We start from the raw sequence: 26,036 nt of genomic DNA, 5'->3' as shown, positions 1-26,036 counted from the left end.
GGACGTAACGACCGGGAAACGGGGCGAGCGGAGGAGCGCGTAGCCCCGCCCTCTCTGCGGCCGCGCGAACGAGCGACCCAGCGGCCCAGCGACCCAGCGACCCAGCGACCCAGCGACCCAGCGACCCAGCGACAGAATAACCAAATCCAGCCGGAATGGACGTTTATAAGATCATACTCGGCGCTGGCCCGATGATGAATGTCCCCAGTATTGAGCCGGCATCGCAAAATCAATACTCCTCAAATTGAAACAGTATAGGGCCGTATTGATCCCAGCCGCTAAATCAAAACGAAGCGGGCTTTGATATGGCTCCCCCGGACAGCCCTCCGCCCAGTAATGACATGCTATCCATTTTAGCTCCGCGCTGATAAATCAAGTTGAAAATTGGATGTCACTTTTTTTTTTCCCGTGCCCAAGGAGTGATTTTCCTCGCCCCTCACCGCCCTTCTCCCTTTGACCTCTGACCTCTGCCGGTGGATTATAAAGTTCAGCCCCCCCGCCGCGCGATAAAGGAGGTGTCAGGAGTGGCATTTGAATTCAGTTCAGAGAAATTTATGAAGGTGGAAAACGCCAAAGTGCCGTTTTTGTTTGTTTAACCCGTTAAAGGTGTACGATAATAAGTATGTGAATAGAACGTTCTTATCTGAACATTCTAATGCTGATGTAATGATCACTACTGGTAACTGAAAGCAGTGGAGTTCTAGAACAATGACTTTGATAAAAAAAAAAAAAAAAACATTCCAAAAAAACCTTATATTCAATGGGTTAATGACAAATACCTAGTTAGTCCCTTGTAGCTTTTCTGTTATCATAGTCTCTCAGTGAGGAATGAGGGGGTAAGGTATTTTTATTATTTTTATATTTATATACGTAGGCAAACTCAGTAGCTCTGTGATAGCAACTATATGCAATTCCATGTGACATTGGCTTTTGGCTCCGATTGGTGACTGAGAAGACATTTATGTAAAAATGTCAATTGTCTGATTTCTGTGGTCTTTCTAAAGAGACAGAGAAAATGTATCTTAGAAAAATATTTGTTTCACCACACACACCAGAAATGCCTTTGGCCCAATCAGTGTATACATAGTCTGAGCTGGTGGTGCTGTAAAGTGGGGGGGCTGCTCCCTCTGTAGCCGTCAGTCTCAGTATGGGTGTGATACCCAAGCTTTATACCCGAGAGAGTCACACCTGTCCACCAGCCCTGGGTGTGTGTGTGTCAGACCGTCTCACCCAGTCACATTGTCTTAAGCCAACGATGAAGGAATCACTGATAGTTGGTCACACCGCTGTTAGACGGAAGCTTGTTTTTGCATCGTTTTGAGAGGGGAAAAAAATCGGCCTTTGTAATCTGAGATGCAAACACACCTCCTCTCACGTTTTTTAAAAATGCAGCATTTCTTCACACGTCCCCCCCCTCACCTCCCCACCCCTCCACCCCCCTCTCGGGTGCTTCTTCTCCAGCGCTCAGGTGCTAATTGGTTCGCGCGGCCTTCCTAACACGCATGTAGAACAGGCGGGAGGGAGACGGGTGGCTCTTTGTTGCCAGGCGACGGTGTTGACATCGGCGGCGTCGCTGACGGCTGACAGAACGCCGCGTCTCCCGGGCCCCCCCCCCCCCCACGGCGGACCTTAACTTAACCTGACTGAGGTATCGATTGTCAACGTTTCTCCTGTATAATTACTTTTTTTGCTGGCGCGAGGGAGGCTGGCTGGGAGGGGGGGATTTGGGGCGGGGGGTTTGTGGGGATTTGTGGGTAAGGAAAGAGAAGGCGGCGGTGGCGTGTATTGATCTGTGAGGGGGAAGCGCTGGAACGTTCGTTTCCCTTGACTAACGGCGAGTTTCATCTTTGGCGTGTGATGAATGGTAACAGTCTGCCCCCGGGTAATAACTTTGTGATGGAATGGACCCTTCAGCCCTGCTCTCCCTGGCTAAGCAGGGCCTGGTCCCGCTTGACGGGGTTATCAATTCTAATATCGGTCCCCTCGGCCCATCCCCATCTGGGCCTTTTAGCCCCCTCCTGGGTGGGTGGGGGGCAGGGGGCGAGGTCCGATGGCTCGGCAGGGGGGCAGGGGCCGGGGCGCAGGGGGGGGTTGGTCTGCATGAGTATAATCACCCCCACGGTCCAAAACCGGGAATGTGTTGTCGTGGTGACGACGCGTGGCAGACAGCACGCCGGTCATCGGCGTAGGGGGCGGGCCGCGCTCAGTGCCGTTTCCGCAGCGACCGTCCGTCATGGTGGCGGCGGCGGTACGCGGCGGCGTGTGCGGCCAGTCGCCCCTGCCGAGGTGGAGCGGATCTGCAGCTCTTTAATAACGCACAGATGCACAGCGTGGAGCTGGAGGACCTCCACCAGACCGCACTGGCGTTACCATAGAGTGCCACATGCTGAACAGAGGCCGTTTGATAGGAGGAGATGGTAGCTGGCCGATGTAACCGCTCATTTGAAGACGGGTGGATAAACTGAACTCTGTTATCACTGTGCAGCTCTTTACCAAACTGTAGCCAGAACAGGCTGCCAAGGCCATCAAGACACTGATGTCAACCACGCTGTTGGTAATCACGACACCGGACTATCACAGAAATGTGAAAAACACAGAAGAAGAATTCGTGTTTAATACTAGCTGGAATTGAGACCAGCAATTCACATTTGGAACTGGGAGAAAGTAACTCTGGTACTGGTGCAGGAGGTGTTTTACCTGTTAGGCCTGCGGTGGTGGCGTGCTCACCTACATCCTGCCGTCCCTGGAGTCCAATCCGCACCGCCCCCGCCCTGTCCCGGGACTCTCTCCACCTGCTCTGCGCTCGTTACCTGTACACACAGGTGTGAGTCCCGCGTAGCTCAGAGGACTCCTTCAGTCAGAATATCCCTGCCAGAGAAAAGACCCCCACCCAAAAAATGCAGGTGTCCCCTCCCCCCCCTTAACATGGCTGGAATAACAAGCTCTTAATGTTACACATCTGGACCTGCACTTGGTATTTCACCTGATATTCAAGTGACAATTTCATTTCCTTTCTTCTTTCAGTATGCATCGTTTTACATTCAGGTGGCCTGTAAACTTAAATGCATTGCACAACAAAAACAATACAAGTATGAATGTAGCACCCGATTTACCATTTACCTTGTTAATAAAAGGTTTATTGAGTTCAGTGAGTAAAACTAAAGCAACTGTTTTTCGTTTAATTTTATGAATCCACGACCCCGTATACTTTTAAGATGACATTTATAATTTTTTTTATTAAGGTTAATAAGAAGTTTATGAAGTTTTTTTTTTGTGTTTTGTTTTTAATTGTGAACGTTAGGAATGTGAGTCGCGCGCGAAAGTTGGTTTCCTTTGTTCCAGCGCCTTCCGCCCCTCCCCTCTCATTTATTCGTGACCTACTCCAGACTCCCCCCCGGGGGCACTCTTAACCTTGCTGCCTGTGTTAATTATCTCTGGAAAGGGGCCCATTCACACAATCATCAATTTCACAGGAAGCCGAAATCGAGCTCGAGTGTGCCCCACTCTGTGATGGAGGAGCTTGCTGTACCCACGCTGGCAAAGGGGGGAACGCTGGCAAAGGGGGGAACGCTGGCTGGCTGGCGTGCACCCCCCCTCCCCCCCCCACCCACTCCCACCCCCCCGGATTGTAACAGATGCTACTGTCTTCATTATCCAAATCAACCTCCTCCATCGTGGGGGGGGGGGGGGGGGCTGTGTTATCTCATATTTAACGTGACACTCCGTTTCTCTCGTTCCTCTCTCTCCTCTCTCTCTCTCTCTCTCTCTCTCTCTCTCTCTCTCTGCGGCGGGCTCGGGACGAGCGGCGGTAAGCGGCGCGCGGCCCGTAACCACGGCAGCGCGGAGCCGCACAGACGACCCCAAGGCCCGCGGCCCCGCGCGCGGAGGCGTGTCGGTCTAAGGGAAACGCTGCCGACGGTCTGGGGGTCATTTCTACGCCCGCGCGGAGAATAACGCTGGATAAACGGCGATATTTTTTGAGATTGTGCCCGTGTGGGATAAGTGTGTGTGTGAGTGTGTGTGTGTGTACGTGCGTGCGTGTGTGTGTGGGGGGGAAGGGGGGGGGGATTGGGGCGCATGGGGAAACGGGCCTGGGGGTGTCCCATCATTCATGCGACACGCTTTTCCAGGGAGGGCCCAGAAAATGGGAAAAGGAGAAAAAGAGCTTTGTTGCCGCCAGGCAGAGGCGGTACAGCGAGCCTGTTTTCTACCGCTTTCACTTCTGATTACACCCCCATACGCACACACACACACACCTCATACACTTACACACACATACACACACACACACACACACACGCACGAATACACACACACACACACACATACACACACCCCTCATACACTTACACACACATACACACAAACACACACACCCCCATACACACACACACACACACACACACCCCCCATACACTTACACACACATACACACAAACACACACACCCCCATACACTTACACGCACATACACACACACACACACCCCCACACACACACACACACACACACACCCCTCATACACTTACACGCACATACACACACACACACACACACACACACACACCCCTCATACACTTACACCCCCATACATGCACACACACACACCCCCATACATCACGCAAACACACAACCACACACTGCACACACAGCACACACACCACCACACACCAACACACACCTACACACAACACACACACACACACACACCCCATACACACAAACACACACACCACACACACACACACACCCTCATACACTACACCACATACACCACAAACACCACACAACCACCACAAATACACACACACCACACACCATCACCAACACACACACCCATACACACAAACACACACACACACACACACACACCCCTCATACACTTACACACACATACACACATACACACAAACACACACACCCCATATACACACACACGCACACACACACACACACACAGCCCTTTACTTTCACTCGAGCTTGTTTCTTTCAGCTGCTCTCTCTTTGGGCAACAGAGTACAAGCACAGGCCCAGAACCAGAAACAGGCCCTTTTATTTATTTTTTTATTTTATTTTTTTTACTGATACATTTTCCCTTGCTGTTCGGGGTTACTGAGTGATCGCAGCTTAAGCTGAGGGATCTGTGAGAAATGATCCAGAGGGATGGAACCAGATGCCTGGGAAAGCCACAGCCATGATCACATCCAGTCGCTCTTCCCGTAACCGTACCGGTCCCTGCTCCTGCGGAACGCTCGCGCTCATCAGACGAGAAAATAATCGACGTCCTCGTCAGCGCGTGAGGAATCGCAGAGGGGGGAAACGGGATGGCATTTTTTTTTTAGAATTTGTAGCTGACTTTGAAAAATGAGACGGGGTTCAGACAAGGCCGCAGGACAAGCGGTGGCAAAGGCACTTGGAAGGAGAAGAAGACGTTGTTGCTGCCGCGTCTCGAATTGTAGTCATGTGACCCTGCACCGCACGCAGGCCTGTCCCGAGGCCTCGGGTCCTGGCAGTTCTGATGATGATTAGACAGCTAGGGGCATGTAACTCAGAGGTTGCAGGTTTGAATCCCACGAGGAGCCACTGCTGTTGCACCCTTGACGGCTGTGTCCTCCTGCCCAGTGATGGTTGTCTGTGGTACACCTGTAGAGATGTAGGCTTGAGAACACAGATCGGATCTGAAGATCAGTATAAAGGTATGGCGGCCGACTCTGTCAAACGTTGCGTAGAGATGGAGCAATCGCAAATAAGCGCTTGTTAATTAGCAGACGTGCCTTCTTCGTGATTAACGCATCTCGGTGTGCTTCGTCGGCACTCCAGCACTTGCTTCCGGAAAAAAAAAGAAGAAAAAAGAACGCGAGTCGTGTGCTTTTGAACTGCCGCGGCGCGTCGAGAAATAGCAGAAACGCCATGAAGATGAATTTCGGGGCAGGACGGCCTGTGTGCGCTGTGCTGCTCTCCCCACATGCACCAGGCACACTGGGGGAAAAACAGATGCAGAACAGGAGGGATTGTTCTCAGATCCAGCGCTGCATTTTTTGGGGTTTTTTGGGGGTGGGGGGGGTGGGGGGCGGGGTGGGGGGGGGGGCGTGGCACAGTGTCCTGACATCACAGGGCTCTGTCTGTGATGCTGATGAAAACCAGCCCCCCTCGAAAACCCCCCCCCCCTTTTTAAACGCTGCACCCGCTGATTACCGCCATTTATTATAATTATCCTCCGATTGCTCCTCGAATGGAACCATTTAAGGGGAATATAATGATGTCTTATTGAATTTCCCTCTCTCTCTCTCTTTCTCTTTATCTCTCCCTCTCTCTCTCTTTCTCTCCCTCTCCCTCTCCCTCCTTCCATTCTCTCTCAATCTCTCTCTGCGTCCCTTTCCTTTGTTTTGGTCTCTGGCACGGCGAAGGATAACGCGGTCTTGACTGCGGGGACAAATTGAACGTCGCTTTAGCTCGCGTCGTGCTGGAATGACAGAGGGATTCCTCATGTTTTTATAGTCTGTCTCTCTGAATGGACTCGTCTCTGCAGTGCTGTGCAGATGCTGGTTCACCAGTGAAGGAAATCATTAGCCGAGGTTGCGTGTGTGTGTCTGTGTGTAACCGATGTTCCAATCGATGTTTGTGACTGCAAACAGATTACCAATCTGTGGTTAAGAACTCTGACTGCTGATGTCATTGGACAGGCTGTGAATGCTAGCTTTTGTATTATTTCAGACATACAGAGCACCTATCACAAATTTCCAGCAAATTATTTGGGTTCCCCCTTCAAATTCAGGGGGAACGGTCCTATGCTGCAGAAGATCACTTTCGAGTGATGGAACATAGAACATGGAACACAGAACATGGAATTTGCCGGCATGTAAACTCCTGAAGCACAACTGCCCTGCTGTTCCTGGCTGCATTCCTCCTGACCCTGGGCTGAGACGCAGATTCGTGAGCGGGCTAGGGGTCGCGGGTGACCCCCACGTGTTCCCGGGTCAGCGGGACGGCCCCCAGTGCACGCGCTCAGTGCGTTCGCCCGCCTGAGGCACCCCAGCCCAGGGAGGGGTCACTCAACTTAACGTGTCCTAAATCGGTTATAGTTTTGTTTCTTTAAAAAAAGAAAAAAAGAAGAAAATGTAAAAAATGTAATGACCCCCAGGCTGAGCACATCTGCATACAGCTGCTAGGTTCCAGAGCTGGGGGCGGAGGTTGAGGGTTGCGTGGGAGTTGTGGTGGGGGGGGGGGGGGTGGTGAGGGTGGGTAAAATAGGATGTGACCTCCGATATTTCATCCGTGGTGGCGTCTGGAGTGTGAGGAGCCCCTTGTTGTCTCAGACGGACAGAAAGCCCAGTGTCACACGAGCGCTTCCATCGGACCGGGGGCCGGCCCCTCTCTCTCCCGCTCGCTGCAGACTAACGGGGGGCCCCCCTCCTGTAACCCCACTTCCCTCTCCTTCATTCATCCCGTCCTTCATAAATTACCCATGTGGAAATATGAGCGACAGTCATTCTGACCCCTCTACCCCATGGTCATTCGGGCCCTGAGGAACCCCCATTGTGCCGGAACGATCTGTACAGGAGGGAGGGTCCCCCTCCCCTTGTCCCGCCATGCCCAACCCTCCTCGTCGTGCCGACGCGGGCCCCAATCCATCACCTCCGGCTTTCTCCGAAAAAAAAAACAGGCCCCAGTATTTCCAGCGCCAGGGCGGCGTTTTTTATTATTTTATTTTTTATATATTTTTTTTTGTGTGTTTTTCTGAAATTGTTATAAATCTTTTTATGTCCTCCCCGGCCGTTTTATTCTGAGTCGCCGCCGTCAGGTTTTTTTTTTTACTGCCGGTTATAAACGCGAGCGCCGTCTCCCCGGAGCGGAGGCGTTAAATCTCACACCGCCAGAGCCGCACCGCGCAGACACACGGGAGAGCGGAGATATTTAAATACACGGCGGGGGGGGGGTGGGGGGGGAGGAGGAGGAGGGGGGGGGGGAGAGCGCCGAGAAGCCGCAGTTACCGCGGGAACGCTTTAAATCCGTGAGAGCAGCCATAAATAACGGCGGCCATGTTTTTAGCGGCTGATAGTTTTGGTTATCTGCGCCGGAAAATGAGCTTTTAAAATGCAGTTTGAAATCCATTTGGCTGATTGATGGGGGGGATGTGACTAATAAATTTTGCCCCCTGCTTTCTTGGGGGGGGTGGGGGGGGAGCCTCGCCTTGCCTCGCCTCCTTCCCCCCCCCTTCGCATCGTGATGCGCGCAATCGGCCCGAATGGATAGAGTGAGGAAGTGCGGAGCTGACTCCTCCGGGGGACTGTCACTCAGAGGAAGAGGCTGGGGGCTGGGGCTCCGAGGCCCCTGATGTTTCGGGGTGGGGGGTGGGGGTGGGGGTTAGGGTGAGGGTGAGGGTGGGGGGGTTTGGGGCGACTGGAACTCGGCGTTTGGGCTGTCACGGGGCATCCCAATAGTGATGGTTGCTAAACAGACAGCTGGAAGCAGCGATAAAGAGTCGGAGTTTCACAGTGTGCTCTCTGCTCAAACAGTCACACTGTAATACACTTTCATTAGTTTGGTAATGAGCGGCTGTATGGGTACATGCGGTGGTGACATGGCTCTTGTCTTTGTCTGGATTATACATAATATTGCAAGGTGTGTGTGTGTGTGTGTGTGTGTGAGAGTATGAGAGAGAGAGAGAGGGCTATATTTGTTTTGGCGAGGTCTGCAAGATGAATTTTGAGCTGAAGATATATGAGCTTTTTTTAGGACGTTTCTGCGGCTTCTGTTCTTTGCTCTGCGTTATGTTTGTCTCTCTCGCTCTTCCTTGTTTGTGGCGTTCTGCTCTCCGATGTGAAACGCGGTTTGTCTTCGTCTCCCACACAGAACGCCTTGCCAGGTGACTGCTGTGCCAAAAAAAAAAAAAAAAAATTAGCAATCAAACAAAACTACAAAAACACAATTTCACACAATTTCCTTCTTGAAAGCAAACGTCCACATTAAAAAGGGAAAAGTGTGGAACAGATTTTACCCCCATCCCCCCCACCTCGTGCACAGTTTATTGAGGTACAAACAAGGCTGAGCTGAGCTGCATGGATCGTACGATTATGGCATTTTCAGCGACGTCCGTTCGGCTGTCCCGATGCACCCACAGCAGACCCACGCTGGAGTGGCCAGGAGCTCTCTGTCGGCTGTGAGTGTGGATTAAAAGGCCCGGGGGCGTGAAATCTGTTCCACACTTTTCCCTTTTTAATGTGGACGTTTGCTTTCAAGAAGGAAGTGAAATTGTGTTTTTGTAGTTTTGTTTGATTGCTAATTTCTTTTTTTTTTTTGGCACAGCAGTCACCTGGCAAGGCGCTCTGTGTGGAGATGAAGAACCGGGGGCGGAAGGATCGGGAGCCTGACTGACAGTGAGCATTTTCCGGGAACTGGACTTCCTCAATGTCACGTCTCCCTGTGGGAGCTCATGTGGGGGTGGGGGGCGAGGAGGGGGGGCTTTGAATTAGACCACCTGAGAGGAGTCCCAGTCATCGCTCATGCGGTCGTGTGTAATAGACTCTAATGCGAGAGGTCCATCTTCTCCCCCCCCACAGTGTCCCCCCCCAGTCCCACCCCAGGGCACCTCCAGGGGGGACCACCCTCCTGGATATAAGGGGCTTTAATCGCGGCCCGTTTCCACGGCGCGGTCGAACCCGCCGCTGACCGCGCGGTTTACAGTGTCCCAGGTCCTCCTCTCCCCTTCTCTGGGGGGAACGCCGCGGCCGAACTGCCTGCGTGTGCTGGGGCTCGGGGCCGCTACGGGAAGCCGGGACACGCGTGTGTGTGCGTCGTCCATCAGGACCCCTGCTCAGCACCCCTTACTCCTCATCCGCTCTAAACGCGTATATTAAAGCGCAGAGCTTTCATACGTCCACACAAACGAAAAGTAAAAAAAAAAATTATTTAAACTCGTAGTTCAGTCAGTGTGCACGAGCGATTGTATGCAAAGAGAACGAGAAACCAGGTGGAATTCACTGTTTGCCACCCTCCCCCCTTCCCCCCCCAATAATACTTTTTTTTCAGAATATGTAGGAAGACCCTGGTGCAGCTTTTGAAGCCTGTTTGTCTTGAGATTTGGAGGTTGTAACTGTCTTTAACTGTCATCTCTCAGGTGGCCCACACGGGATTTAGATATTTTCTCCCTGTGCGATCATTTCCATATCGTTTACGTGGGCTTCGCCTTCCAGCGTCCTGACATCTCTTTCTTCTTCTTCTCCCTCTTCTCTCTCTCTCTCTCTCACTCTCTCTCCCTCGTGAGCTTTGTGCGAGATTGACAGGGGACAAGCTCTAGGCTCTCTGGATCTTTGTACGTCGGGGGGAATGATGAACTTTGAGCGGCCGCCCCCCCCCGCGTATGTACACGGGCGCGCGTGCATATTCACCCCCCCTTGATTGATGCTAAAGTGGGGCTCAGCTCTCCTCGCTGTCAGAGCCGCGCTAAGTCCCCGAGCCCCCCAATCCACCCCCACACCCCCCCCCCCCCCCCCCCAACCATTTCTGACATCTGTAGATATTATATTCAGGGTACGCGGAGGTAGCTTTTGTGATGTGATCCCCATGTAACACTTTAATCTGTTTAGACTGCCTCAATATTACAGCTGACGGCTGGGGGAGGCTATACAATGAGAGCCCGTTGCTGGAAGCTAAGACTTAATTCCGCTTAGCATGTCAAATCCCAACGCGGGATTTTCTCGTTGCTTCCGGCACAGAACCCTCCTGCTACGAGAGAGTGCTGACTTTAAGCTCCCCGCCCCCCCCCAAAAACCCCCATTTCCTTTGAACAACAGAATTTTATGAATTGTTAGTTCGTGACTGTAAGCGAGATGATTTTTCTATGACGGCAGTTTTGGGGGGGAATTTGAGCTGAACAGGGGCTTCGCTTTTCTCAGATTTTCTCGAATTTCGACCTGATCTTAGCGGAGGTGGGCCCTTTCCTGTTCCTGACTTCGTCCGCCGCGTCCTCCCGTCTGCTCTCCCTGAGATGCAAAACGAAAACAAAATAAAGAAACAAACAAAAAAAAGTTCTGGTGGAAGGATGACTTTGTGAGGTAATTACAATCAGATTAAAAATTTTGGAAAAATAAACTCCATGTACTTGTACATTCCAGAAAACATTATCATCATACTGGCATGTCCAGAAAGGATGGAGTCTGACGGATGGACAGACAAGACAGGCAGACGAACAGAGAGCCTCGGGAGTATGGAAATAAATGTGAACAGCCTTCGCGGTCATCTGGCCTAACAATAGACATGTATTTATTTGTTTGTTAAATTTTACTTGGTTCGGGTAAATGACTGATCAGTTCCACAGGCATATGTATAAGAGTAAGAGTGCCAGATTTTGCTGTGAAGCTAGTTTTCATCTGTTGTCCCAGAGCAGATAAAATTCAATGCCATTAAACATTATCCACTGCGTCTTGAATTGATGGTTGCATCACAACTTGAGTGGATTGTTGCATGGTCGCTGTAACATTCCATGGAAAAAAAAAAACATTAAAAAAAAATTCACTTTTGTCTGAACAAACTGAAAGACACATGGTTATAGAGCAGTCTGCCAGACAGCTTGCATCCTTGCTGCAGAGATCCACTTTTAATTTTTATTAGCGGTGATTGCTGATTTTTTATCTGAAACCTGCTCACTGAGGGGTTGGTATTAAAATGTAGTTCCTGTTGTGGAACTGAAATATGCCGGTTTCTCCTGATATTTTCATTATCCGATTGCCGAGCAGATGAAGGCATACATCAGGGAAATCTGTCACGGTGAATTCAAAATTGCATCGCGGAGAAAGGCTTTCTGGATTAATAGCTGTGAAGCCCTGAGTATCCTGCTTTGAATGAGGAGATTGATTTTATACCATTTTTTTTATGAGCCTTCCTTTACCAGAGTAACAAATTGTGTGCCATTTATAAACCTTCTGCAATTAATATTTTTTCTTTTTCTCCTTTGTCAGTTATGGCCCGCCTCTAAAGATGTTTATTGGTACAGATCTGTGCACTTGGGATCTCACGCAGTAATACATTCATGGAAATGTCCATTTTTACCCCAGTGCGATGGCTCTTTGATGCTAACTGATGGGAATGATTGAGAATGTTGAGCAGTCCTTTGGAATGACATATTTTTTGAATTGCCGAGGCCTGCCCTGGTGAACGCTGGGTGGGTGGTGCTTGTCTTTGTCTTTTTTCCTCGCTTGCAGAAAGCTTTCCTTTGCTTTTTAGGCATGCCAAGATGTTAGGAGCTTTTTTTTTTTAAAACACAGGAAAATCAACCCACAAGAATGCCTTTGGAAATGTGGGATTAGCAAGCACACATTTGAATACCCTTTTTTTTTTTTAGTTTATTTTGTATCCAGTAAGCACATTATTTGAAGGAGTTATACTTCATTAATCCACCTCCAAATCCATAGATCTCTCTGATTTGTATTTTCCCTCTGTAATACTGTACATGTACGCATTAGATATTAGATTATCTTCTGAGCGACTTGACACTCTGGTGTTTTGATTTTAGCATTCGAGTAATCAAAACTGTGTAATTTGTATGTTTTCTTAGCTCCAGATTCCTTTTAATCTGACTGTATTTATTATGCTTATGGTTTCATGTGTGGAAAAATAACTGGAGACAAAAAAAAAAGAAAAATAAGAAAACAAGAGCCAGGAATTCAAATATCTCCTCGTTCATTTTTGGCTGATGATGAAGACGAAGCTCATGCGGAATTTATTTGACCAGGGCTCATCCCTCGCCATACCGTCATCTGTTCCAAAAGCGCTCCAATCATCACCCTCCTTTTACAAATCGCTAAACTCGCTTTGGAGTAAATTAGTAGCAGTGTTGTTTTTTTGTTTTTTTTTTTCTTTCTTTTCTTTCTTTGCCGTCGTCCCTCTTCAAGGAAACGCAAGGCCTTTGAAATTTCTCCAACCAGCGCTCGACTTGAAAAGAGGAGCACTTAGTAACCTGATGCTAGTGCCGACTCTTAATGGTTTGCATTAGCTGCGAGCAATAAAATTATCCTAGGTCCTCACTGATGTTGAAATAATCATTTACAAAGATGGTTACCACATGCTGAAACCTTTTTTTTCTTTCTTCTTCTTCTTCTCCTTTTTTTCCCGCAGCCCTAATTCGGTGTTATTAATAATGAATAAAAATGCAATTTTCTTTGGGTTGCTGCGGGGTCCTTGGGAATCATTTCAATGAATATTTCAGCACATTATTTTAATCATGACTCCACATATGCAAAGATGGGGGGGTTGGGGATGGGGGGGGGGTTGGGATGGGGGGGGGGTGCACAGGGGTGGGGTGCAGCATATTTTATGGGCCCGGGCTTCGACTGCGGTGAGACCCCCAGATTATTAAACCGCACGCTGTCCGCGGTGAGCCCCCCGCCTTTTGATTTACAAGACTTGTTAAAAACACAGAGGGGAAAAAAAAGGAGGCAAGCTGCTCCATTTATACTTGTAATTCGATGCTGTATTTGTTAATGGGGCTGGCTGTGATTTATGTGAGCACCGCTGGCTCCTGCTGCTACAGCCTTCGCCTGGCTTCAGAGCGAAAACGCGGCCAGTCTGCGCTGGCAAACCCAGAATATCATTACTATTCTTTTGTTTTTGCTTTTTGGGGTCTTTGTGTAATTTTCAGGTTTGCTGTTACCGTTCCTTAGATTTTAAACGTTTTGTTTTTATTTATTTTTTTGGTTCTTTGTGTAACTTTTCAGTTTTGCTGTTACTGTTCCTCAGATTTTAAACATTTTGTTTTTATTATTTTTGGGGGTTCTTTGCGTACCTTTCAGTTTCGCTGTTACCTTTCCTCAGATTTTAAGCGTCGGATGATGTTCTGTCAGGATATGAGGTGAACTAGTGTACCGCTGTTTTTTCTGGGGACTAATTGCTAACCTGTGGCTTCCGCCCCTCGCCCCCCTTTTTTTGTCTCCCCACAGCCAGCTGCACGACTTCTGGCGGCTGGACTACTGGGAGGACGACCTTCGGAGGAGGCGGAGATTCGTACGCAACGCCTTTGGCTCCACCCACTTGGACGTTTCGCTCAAGGCCCTGGAGGACTACGGTCAGTTCATTCCGCTCAGCCCAGCCGTCACATCACCGATTGTTTTTGTAAAAAAAAATTTTTTTACCCACTAAGTATACACATACATATCCACTGATAAGCGAAAGGTTAACTACTCATAATTGTTCAGTGAGACGGCCCTGTCCAGTAAATGTCACTTGTGGAACACTTCAAATTAATTTTCATTGCAGCTATTTAGTTTTTTTTTTTTTTTTTTTTGCTGTGCTGCATTTATGACTGATCACAAGTGTGCACTTCATTATAAAAAGAATAGCAGAGAGTAATAATAAAATATAAAATATTAGAAAGTATAGGGAAAAAGTAAAAACAGTGGATATTCCTGCTCCTGGAACGTTAATTTCCTGAGCATGTCCATAAAATGGCAGCAGGCCTCCCCGCGGTCCCTGAACGAACTTCATTGTCATATTTAAAGGCCACATATTTACAGGCTCTGCCGATTGAACATGGCAGATTGATTTTATTGCTCTTTTATATTTCCCCCACTACATGTCGTCGAGGGCAAGTTGCGTCGCCGGCTTCTGTGCCGGGGCTCAGTTTGTGTGAAACTTTTCATTGTCTGTTTGAGCCGCCACACCAGGCCGGTTCAGCCTGGCGCTGCCCACGCTGCTTTTAGAGGAAGCGGCTCTTCTGTTAAACCGGACGGGCCCTTAACTTTAGGCCGTAATACAAACAAACAGGACAGGAGCACAAGGTCCAGCATATGGACTTAAATCAAACTTGAAGCTTTTTTTTTTAAAGTGTTTTATGTCTACACATTCAAATCTTAACACTTATTTTAAACGAGCACAAACAGTGGGATTAAGTAATAAGAAAATGGTTTAAGTCTTGAGCCTAAAATGACTTTCAGCATTTTTACAGAAAACATGATCCCCCCCCCCCCCCCCGGGCATCGGTTTGAGTGCGTACTACAGTAAACTGATCAGCCGTGGCGGATTGAAACTTGTTTAGCCGTTCCCATGGCACCAGGCCCGACTCCGGCTGAACCGATCCGGTCTGACCCGGCCGTGACCGCGGCGGCGGCGGCGGCGGCGTGGGGGCCCAGCTGTTGGAGCGCTGAGCCCCCGGCGGCTCGCGGGTTCAACAGGAAGTGGCGGGCGGGGCCGCTGCGGCGTGCGGCTGACGGGAAAGGCTGTTGGGAAAGCGCTGGAGGACGCCGCCCCTGCGCCATCTGTGCGCCGAGCGTGTGCAGGTGGCCTGTGTTCAGGTCACAAACACAGTAATTGCCCCCCCCCCCCCGTGTAATTACCCTCGGATTCTAGCCCCTGTAAGGGCTGGAGTCTCTCAGTGGGTCAAAACAAGGCTGCCTCGGCCAACTGTAGCGCTCGGTTGACCGCTCTGTTGTTGCCGTGGTGCTGTCTGTTGGTTTTTGAATGTCACTCAAAATATACCTCGCAGTTTGATGATGCGTGATGTTTTTTTTTTTTTTCCTTTAAGGTTGTTTGTAATGTTGTCTTTGCATTCAGGTGAGACCTTTTTTCACAATTTTTGTGGATGTAATTAGCAGTGTCCCAGTACTGGTGGATTTAATTGGTTGTCACGTCCCAGTGCGGATGGATCTGATTGGCTGTGGTTTCCCAGTGTGGGTGGATCTGTTTCTTAGTCATACTCCAGTGGTGGTGGTTCACATTGTAGGTCATGTACAGCATTAGAGGTCCGTGCATGACCATGCAATGATTGAGGACTTGTTGAAGTCTCGATGCCTCCTGGTGGCCTTAATGAGTAGAATAATTCATAAGCTTGTCATCTGAAAGGGACTGGAGTTGGTCTGGAGTTGAGAGATCGAGAGAGAGTGAGCGATAGAGATAGAAAGAGACAGAAAGGGGTACAGACAGTGAGAGAGAGCACCTCTCTTCCCTCGGTGCCTGTGCACGTTTTAAAGTTGAAGGAGGCGCTTTGTTTCATGAGTAGCAATGAAAGAGTCCTGCTTCGTACTTGTTTGTTCTTCGCCTGCCTTTAAAGACGGAGACGAGCCGACAGGTGCAAGCCCTCTCTTTCAGCACGGAGGCGCCGTCTGTGCCTTGATTCGCTTTTCTCCGAAGCGAGGCTTGTCATTATAAAATAACCTTTGTTGGGGAAGTCCAAAGGCTAAGGGTTTGTTAGATAGCTTCTACGCTCAACATTTTATTTTGCTGCATATTATTGCCGTGGATATAGTGCGGAATAAGGAGTTTTTTTTTCTTTTCTTTTTTTTGCTGCAAAGTTGTTGTTTTTTTTTCCCGTTTTTGAATAGCGTAAGAAAAACGCCCTGGGGAATCATTAGTGAAGTTCGGCGTAAGAGGTGCAGGGCTGCCAGTGTAACTGAGCAGCCTGCGTCTGACAGTCGAAGCCGAGTGTGATTGTGTTTATCCAGACGTGCAGGATACGGGTTCGGCTTGCGGAAGGAGGGAGGCCACAAACGCCGGTTTTACTTTGATTGGGCGCCAGAACAGAGCGGCGCAAGTTTATTTTTTTTCCGTTAAGATTTGAGTTCAAAATAGGTGTGTGGATGGTTGGAATTTTGTGTGCGTGTGTGTGTTTGGCGGGGAGGGTGTTGCATGTCTGTGTGTGTGTGTGTGTGTGTGTGTGCTTTTCGGTGGTATTTTTTGTGAGTGCTGCCATTTGCACATCATACTTGTAACAGGAAATGAGGTTGTTTTGGAAAGGAACAACAGGTGGCTGAAATCAAAGGGTGATGTTCTCAGACTGTCTCGGAAAAGAAACCTTTGTTTCCCCCCCTGACCCTGGGGAAGGAAATGAGCATGGCTCAGTACAGCTCTCTAGCCTGGCATCTTCGCCCTCTGACACCCTATGAAGCCGTTTCAGGAGGCTGCGCTGTCAGTCTGTCAGCAGCTATTCCTCCCTGGTTTAGCACTTTAATACTGACCTGAGTGTAGAGGAATAAAAGTCTCAAAGCAAACACATTGATATTTAAAAGATACCCGCCATTGTGCTTCAGAGTGGTTGATTTCTCTACGCCTAAACTTCTGAAATTAGCTAATTGAACCCAACTAGCGTTAGCATGTGCAGTGCCAGAGAACTTAGCATTATCACGCACAGTGCCAGAGAAGTTAGCGTTAGCATATACAATGCCACAGAGGTTAGCGCTAGCATATACTGTGCCAGAGAAGTTAGCGTTAGCATACACAGTGCCAGAGAAGTTAGCGTTAGCATATACAATGCCACAGAGGTTAGCGCTAGCATATACTGTGCCAGAGAAGTTAGCGTTAGCATACACAGTGCCAGAGATGTTAGCATTAGCATGCACAGTGCCAGAGATGTTAGCATTAGCATGCACAGTGCCAGAGATGTTAGCATTAGCATGCAAAGTGCCAGAGATGTTAGCATTAGCATGCAAAGTGCCAGAGATGTTAGCATTAGCATGCACAGTGCCAGATATGTTAGCATTAGCATGCACAGTGCCAGAGATGTTAGCATTAGCATGCACAGTGCTAGTGAAGTGGCTCAGGTTCATGGGAAAACCCTTCTGTTGAAGACACTGTTGAGACCTGGGCAGAGTCTTCGAGAGCTCCTTCGTTTAGCCGCAGTGTCTTTGTGTTTACGATGCTGTAAAGTCAGTGTACTGGCCATCGGTTTCACATGGCGAACTATCAGCATTAAAACTGCAAGTGGATTTATTTCTCTGTTCGTTTCACCTTTAAGGTATTTAACTAACATGTGTGTGTGTGTATGTGTTGGTGAGTGATTGTCCATGCGTACGTGTGTGTGTGAGCACACGCGTTCATGCGTGTGTGTGCATATGTGTATGTGTGCATGCATGCATGCATGTGTGTGTGCGTGCGTATATGTGTGCGTGCGTGTGTGAGTGTGTGTGTATGCATGCATGTGTGTGTGTGTGTGTGTGTGCGTGCATGCATGTGTGTGTGTGTGTGTGTGTATATGTGTGTGCGTGCGTGCATGTGTGTGTGTGGAGGGGCGGCAGAGTGGACGGTGTGTGTATGTGCCATTTAAAAACCTGCCCCCCTGTCTATTAGCAACACTGACAGCATAACAAGCGCCCTCCGTTCCTGCCTCCTCCTTTAATAACCTTTCATGGTGCCGTGAGCCGGTGGAACCAATCAGAGTTTATTGTCAGCTGATTGGAATTGGGCAAGCATGAAATGGAAGCCAGGTTAATATTGATCCAAGTCTTTAACGGCCTGTTTTACCTCCATGTGTCCTTGCTGTCTCCTTTCAGGTGAGCAATTCTGCTCGCTCTGACCTGCTGGACTGCTGTGACTTTCTATCACACAGACCTTCTTTTATGGCTGATCTTAATAGGACAATGTGCTGGATCAAAAAGAATAGCATAGTGTTTTAGCCTTTTAAAAAGATTTTGGGGAAATATACGTAAATGGCACAAATCTTGTGGAAAAAATACACAGGTGTCATGTGGAAAAATACTTCATGTGGAGCTTGTGTTTATTTTTCCAGAGTTTTTTCTCTCTGTGCATGTACAGTAGTTCTGTTATCCTACTGTACAAGGTACAGTAGAATAAATAAGTATCTGTTGACTTGCTTTTACTAAGCCAGGTTAACAAAATAATCTTCCTCAAGAATTTTTCTTAAACTTAAAAAGTTTGTTTTTGTGTTTAACCTGCTTCACTGGAAAGACCATTTACAGGGCAAGCGAACACCCAGTCCATTGATTCTGGTTTGCAGATGTGGTGGGCATCAGCCAATGCTGTAAGTGTGTTTTAGCAGAGTGTTGGATGTGTAAGTACTGCCCAAACTCCGCTCGCAGAGCCAAGAAACTGAAACTAAATAAAGATTACTGTCAGGTGGAGAGGCGGTACAGTACCAGACATCAAAGTGTTTTTTTTTTTTTCTTTTCACTTTTTATTCCGGGGGGAATGGGGGTGCTGAGGGCGATGAGTGCTCACGTCACAAATCACAATAAAAGAAGCGCACTGCATCATGGGTAGTTTTTCTCACCCACCCCCCGTCCTCCCCCCTCCCTTTTGCATCGAGCTCTGTATGATGTACACTGATGAATCAGGGGCTGCTCTTGCCTTACTATGACATCACAGCGGGGGCGGGGTCAGCCTGCCGGCCGATCGGTGTGCCCTGTACGGATCCGGAATGCAGATCTCAGAGAGAGAGAGAGAGAGAGAGAGAGAGAGAGAGAGGGGCTTCATGGGAGGGAAGGAGCGAGAGAGGGAAAGGGAGAGAGAGGGAGAGTGAGAGGGAGCAGGAGGAGGAGAGAGCTAGGAGAGAGGAGAGGAGGGAGGGGAGGAGTAGGGAGTGGGAGAGGAGAGAGAGGGGAGAGGAGGGGGAGGAGAGAGGGAGGAGAGAGAGGAGAGAGGAGGGAGGGAGAGAGAGAGAGGGAGAGAGAGAGGGGTGAGAGAGCGAGGGAGCGGGTGAAGGAGAGGGGAGTGGGAGAGAGAGAGAGGGAGAGGGTGAGGGAATAAATCCTGGGAAAGAGGAGAGGACCTGCGAGTAACGGCCGCTTGCTGTGGAGGGCCGCGCCTCCCCCTAATTATCCCATTTATGTTCATCTCCCCGCACAATGTAATAAACCGCGAGGCCATTATTATCTCCCAGACCAGGGGTCAGCCATCGGCAGCAGCCCGTCTGTACTTCCGACAGTCCTCTGAGCTTTCTATCTGCACACAGATAACCTGATAAAGCTTCGACAGGCAGAGAGAGAGAGAGGGGGAGAGAGAGAGAGAGAGGGACAGAGAGAGAGAGAAGGAGAAGGAAACAGGCAGAGACAGAGAGAGAGAGGGAGGGAGAGAGAGAAAGAGAGGGGGAAGGAAGCGGGTACAGAGAGAGAGTGAGAGAGAGAGGAGGAGGTGGGAAAGGAAGAGACAGGCAGGGAGAGAACGATTGGGGGGGGGAGGGAGAGAAAAAGTGAAAGGGAGAGGCTCTACATTTGGAGGACATCTCTCCGTGTGCACGTGCTGCAGTACAGGACCGTGCAACAGTCTCAGATTTCACTTTCCTGTCTGTGATTTATGTTCATAACATAGATGCTCGAGAGGGAGAGTCAACATGTAACAAAAAAAAAAAAAGAAAGATATCGTCATCGGGCACAAGTTCCTCCGTTGGCAAGCTGAAACACTGACGGCAGCGGCCACGTCCAAGATGGTGGTGGCCAAAACTCTGCTTCTGACCGCAGTGCATTTGAGGGTTCTGTTAAGATCTAGTTAAGTATTCTTCTGCATGCTTGTGTGTAGATGTGTGTGGAGACGTGGGGAAAATATGTACATAAATAAATACCAGACATGTTTAAAAAACGTTTTAGGATTCATATAAAATGTAGTCCCCTGGCTGCAGTAATAATTTCTGATTTATGAAGAGTCTAGGACTCTTTCTTAAGGCTTTCAACTCTTATCTGTACCACATTACCACAACCGTAAGACTACTGAACTTTTAAACATTTCCAGCGTGCAAGTCACTGGCTAAAACCGTACAGGGAGTCCGATCACAGCCTCCCGAAACCGCACTTCCTCCAGATTTCAACACTTAAGTTAAAATACGTAAAAGACACATTAACTAGCAGTGACTAGCGCAGCTGAACAAACTCCACAGGCCCTGCAGAAGATTCAGCAGGCACTCTTATTTTTCTCGTTCGTTGTTTTCTGTGGATAAAATGCTGACAGATTGAGTTAGCCTCTTGAGTTTAGTTCATGAGTAGTAGAGACTGTGACTGTGCTGCTTGTTCTGATTTCCTTCAGTTTACAGAATGTCATCTACGCAATGCGCTAATGTACTAGCGCGTTTGCTAACATTGGTGGATCCGTTCACAAATGCAGTTGAGTAGTTCTTCAGAGGTGAATAGAAAGGCAGATGTTTCGAGCAGCCGTGCTCTATGCCTAGCTAGCAATCTGCACTAAATGCACAACACGTTTCCGCTTTGAAAGCAGTTGACATTATTCGGTTAAATTATGCAATTTTGAAAACCCCATACGGTTTCTGCTTTCTCAATTTAGCTGCCTAGCACCGTAAACAAGCTCGATCTGTCTTCTGGTGTTTGGGAGAACCCTCTGTATTATTTTTGTAATTCAATCAAACGCAGGTTCTGTGGGGACTTTTCAATCAGTTAATTAAATTTCATTTTGTTGACTGATTTGAAATGAGTTTGAACCCTAACACTAGAGGATACCCTGGAAATTGAGGTTGGGCCTGTCTGGGGAAAAGCCGCTGACTGACGTGGAGTCATTAGTGGTAGATCATTTAGGAAGTTGTTCTTCGTTTGATAAATGCCACTGCATGGACTTGCCCCAGTTTCCTCTAACAGCGGTCCTTTCCTGTCAGTACTTGGGGCTTGAGCGGTTGATTTGTAGAGAGTGAGCCTGCACGTGTGCACTTGTGTAATCTCATAATATTTACTCCGGCCGGTGCTTCTGAGGCAGCCGGCTCCTGCCCGTACTGTAAACTTCCCCTCAGATAAACAGACGCGTGCCATCAAAACCAGCTTTCTCTCTCTCCCCCTTCCCACAATCCTCAGCGTGTCATCAAAACCAGCTTTCTCTCTCTCTCCCTTCCCACAATCCTCAGCGTGTCATCAAACCAGCTCTCTCTCTCTCTCTCACTACCCACAAGCCTCAGCTCACCATCAAAAACCAGCTCTCTCTCTCTCCCTTCCCACAATCCTCAGCGTGTCATCGAAACCAGCTTTCTCTCTCTCCCTTCCCACAATCCTCAGTGTGTCATCAAACCAGCTTCTCCTCTCTCCTTCCCACATCCTCAGCCGCCATCAAAACCAGCTTTCTCTCTCTCTCCTTCCCACAATCCTCAGCGTGTCATCGAAACCAGCTCTCTCTCTCTCCCTTCCCACAATCCTCAGCGCGCCATCAAAACCAGCTTTCTCTCTCTCCCTTCCCACAATCCTCAGCGTGTCATCAAACCCAGCTCTCTCTCTCTCCCTTCCCACAAGCCTCAGCCGCCCCCCACCACCCCCACCGCCCCTTCTCCTCCCCACGTCTTCAAAAAAAAAAAAAAGGAGATAAATTAGGATTCGGTAGAAGCGGAGCTTTCTGGAATCCCCGCCCTCGGCCCTCCTGAGGAGCCTGAGAGCTCGGCCGAGGTCCCAGCATGCAACACGGGGGGCTCTGCTCCCTACGCCCCGTGCTTCAGAGCGGAGGTGGAGAACGTAAGGGTCGACACCGCGGCGTGCGGGTGGGGTTCACAGAACAGTGAGGATCACTCACTCAACGAGGCGGTCTGAGCGGAGATGCAAATGTCCACTCACGGGGCGGTCTGTTAATGCTCACTCGGTCAGTTATGATCCTGTTTACAGACCCCCGAGAGTTAGCATGCAGGACGGCTAGGAATTACAATCATTTGTGGCAGCAGCAACGGCAGTAAAAACAGCTGCAGTAGTCAATTTCAGTAATAATAATAATAATAATAATTGTTTTGCTGTATTGGGAATGTTCACAATGACTTAATGATAAATTCCCATGTGCATAAGAGCAGTGTTTTGAATGCTACGGGAGCGTACGGGTTTGAGGATTCGCAAAACCAGACCACATTTAAACTGAGCAGAATCTGGCTGCCAGTTTCAATAACGGAGACATTGTGCTTGTGGGGAATTGCTCGTCTGTGCTCTCCAAATTAAGGCCATGCAGGAGTATTTTTAAATGTGTATCTGCGGCAAACAAAGCCTTCAGTCATCAAGCTACTGTTTCCTCCCATTAGACATTTTAGCCAGTACCAAACACTGGCACGCATATTCTTCTTTAATTTTATAATACTTCAGTACTTTGGCATTCAAGATGTTAAGTTATTGCGTTTGATTGTGTCCCCCCCCCCCCCTCCCCTCCCCGATTCTTAGAAACAGCTGATTTTAAGGAGTCTTGCATTGGTTAGTGACTCATTTTAAGAACGGACAGTCATTTGGGCTGAGAGTGCTGGCTTTATTTCATTCCTTTTCAGAATGCCAGTGAATTCCCATGCTTAATTCCCCGCCCACTTGCCAGAGAGCTTTGCACACCACGCCACACACACCACGCGCTCAGTTCCAAGTCCTCTGATGAAATTCAGTTTGTAGAGATGTGCTCCAGCTCTAATTTTGGACCCGATCGCTACTCTGAATTCCCCACCATGTTTTCCTTCCAGCGGCATTTTTTTTCTTTTTCTTTTTTTTTCTTTTCCCAAGTGTTCCAAGAGTGCGGAATGTGATGGAACCCTCTCCCCGGTGGCACCTCCCGTTGCTCTGAGTGCTCCGGGCCCTGTTTTCGGGGATGACGGTAGGCCCCCCTCTCTGGCAGAAGGGTGCAGAGAGCCAGACTGTAGCCCCCCCCCCCCGTGTCGCCCGTGCTGTGGCGGGGTGATTTGCGGGGCGGAGCCGCAGGTAAACGGCGGTATTTGGCGTTTGATCTGTGGGCCCCTGGGTCAGTGTCGTCCAATACCGGCGCCACAGGTCGTTCAGACACGAGCATCTGCAGAAACGAATGTGGCGTCTACACCAAGCCACCCCCCTTCGTTTTACGAATTGCCCCTGTCTTCAGCAGGGGTGGGGGGGTTCATAAAAGCTTTTTTGTCAACGAGGTCACCCCTTATTCTCCCCCCTCCTCGCGTATATTATGTTGACAAATTGAACTCTATTTCACGAGCGCTGTTTTGATTGGACGACGGCTGCTGCTCCGGACGTCCATCATTCAGGAGAGAATAGCTTCGCGTGTCCGCAAGGTTTTCCCTTGTCTTCCGTATTTCCTCATTTCTCATTTTGCTTTATTTGTAATCTGAAACGTGTTTTTCTTCAAGGTTACTGAAGTGAATTGCAAATAAAGGTCACTGCGTGGTTGCAATATATCTATTTTTATATTTATGTTTTCGTTTGTTTATAGAACTCCAGGCAGCTTATTTTGTCTGGCGCTCCCTCTTGGCGCCCTGCTCTCTAGCCAATCAGAACTTCAGCCTCGCTGCGCTTGCTTCTCCTCTCGTTTTACGCGACCGTAAAGGACGGTTTACAGAATTACGGTTTTGAGTTTCGCTCGTTCGAGCTTTGATCCGTGACCGCCGGCTCCTCGTTTCCCTACACGGGGCTCACTTCCGAAAAACGTTCCTCCTCCTTCCCTCATTCCGATGAAAGCTCGCGTGATATGAGACAGAACAGGAAGGGTCTTTTTTTTTTTTCTTTTTTTTTTTTTAGGTAGCGGCGTTGACGACAGTCAAATACGACCTCATCAAGACATGGTACATGTTCCTTAGCGGGAGCGAGAGGCGTAACAAGAGCTTTGCTGGAAGGAAGCATGTCATAGGAGTGTCAGACAGCCCTCCCCCCTCCCCCAAACCCACCCCCCCCCCCCCACACACACACACACACACACACGTTTCATGATATGCCATCTTACTTTTCCGGTAAGAGTTTTCCTGCTCCACTTTTCACAAGCACAACGTGACCTTAACGCGGGAGTAATCCAGGAGGAGGGGACGTCGTCTTGGCGTAGCCCGCGCGCGCGCGTGTGCCAGAAACGCATGGCGAGCCTGGCTAATTAATGTTGATTAATGTCTCCTGAGCTCCCTTTTGCCTGAGAGGAGAGAGAGAAAGTGTGGATCCGGCGCTTTAAATAACCGCGCCCGCTTCGCCACGGCGACGGGACGCGTCTTCGGCGGAGTGTACGCTCTCCTAATTTGCGCTGTCTGTTCAATCTCATTCTCCCCCGGTGACTGAAAACCGCCACCATTCTCCCTCGATAATTAACTATGAGCGAGAAGACGCATCTCCAAACCCTCTGTAAGCTAGTCATTTAAAAAAAGAGAAGGGGAAAAAAAAGAAAGAGTTTTCGTTATTGACCTTGTCTGGTAAGTGAGTGTTTTCCTGCGATTTGCCAGCTGGAATCGCATTCGTATGTTTGTCTTAATGGCTTGTGACACAAACGGCTAAGGGATGATATACGGTGACCATAATAACAGGGTGGCTCGGGAGTTTGGGGCGGACGCGCTCGCGCGCGGGCGAGAGAGAGACAGCGCCAGCGTGATTAACTCGTCTCCAAGGCCGACCGTGAGCAGCGGCTCCTGCTCTCCTCGCGAAAACGTCAGCGTTCGCCGTCGCTGGGAGAGAGCCCGGCGACACTTGAGTGCAGGGGCCACGCCCCCCCCCACGGTCCCCGGTCACGCCCTCCGGCTTTACCCCTCTCTCTCTCTCCCCCCCGGCGCAGGCACGGAGGAGGACGAGATGGTCAAGTCGAAGAAGGCCTTCCGGAGCCAGGCGGTGGTCAGCCAGAACCCCGAGTCGGAGCTGATGCTGGAGGGGGACGACGACGCCGTCAGCCTCCTGCAGGAGAAGGAGATCGACAACCTGGCGGGTGAGCGACGTATCTGTGCCCCCCCACCAGTCTGGGCCCCCCACCTCGCCAGTCTGGGAGCCCCCCCCCCCCCCCCACCCAAACCCCGGAGAACAGGGGCTGTGTTTTGTTCCGTCAGCACCTCCTCAAATATATAGAGTTCCACCTTTTCTTTTGGAACTCTATAAGTGCAGCTGTGTTCTCTGACCACCTTTTACAGTGCATTCCACTGGTTTCTATTTAAAGGGAGCCCAAACCAGCTCTCCTGTTAAACGTCAAATACAGGCTGCCGGGCCATTTCCTTTGTGGTCGGGCATATCCAAGGGCAACTCCATCCTTTGGTGGGCCATAACAGTTTCTGGACACACTTGAACCCTTAAGCTGCTGTAGACCATTGCACTCACATGCTCAAATTATTTCTGCGTTCTGTTTCTGCAAAGCACAAACTAAATAATATCAATAAATAATTATTAATTTTATTGGGAGAGTACATTTCACATTACTCCATTGCTTTAAGTAGACATGGGAAGGTGGTTTGTAGCCAGTGAAGGTACATGCACATATGAATAAATGTTCTTGGTAGCTACGAATGTTTACAGCCAGTGAATACTGTGTTGGGCTCAGAGACATTATCTAAATTGGGTGGGCATGTCCTGCCGGAAGGCTTTGTTTTTTTTTTTTTTTTGGTTTTTTTTTAACCTCCTTAACACCTCGCGGCTTTACTCAGATTAGCACGAGCGAGCA

General features: G+C 49.2%; 1 protein-coding gene across 1 annotated transcript in view; it reads left to right on the top strand.

The window, feature by feature from the left end:
* Nucleotides 1-26,036, top strand: part of nbeab (neurobeachin b) — a 316,449-nt gene that overhangs the window by 188,848 nt on the left and 101,565 nt on the right. The window contains exons 38-39 of the mRNA XM_064301505.1: nucleotides 13,934-14,058; nucleotides 25,167-25,313. Of these exons, the coding sequence (XP_064157575.1) occupies nucleotides 13,934-14,058; nucleotides 25,167-25,313 (272 nt within the window). The remainder of the gene's footprint in view (nucleotides 1-13,933; nucleotides 14,059-25,166; nucleotides 25,314-26,036) is intronic.

Source organism: Anguilla rostrata, chromosome 12 (assembly GCF_018555375.3).
Source record: "Anguilla rostrata isolate EN2019 chromosome 12, ASM1855537v3, whole genome shotgun sequence".
Classification (NCBI taxonomy): domain Eukaryota; kingdom Metazoa; phylum Chordata; class Actinopteri; order Anguilliformes; family Anguillidae; genus Anguilla; species Anguilla rostrata.
The sequence above is the reverse complement of the archived record's forward strand: the minus strand, read 5'-3'. Positions and strand labels throughout refer to the sequence as shown.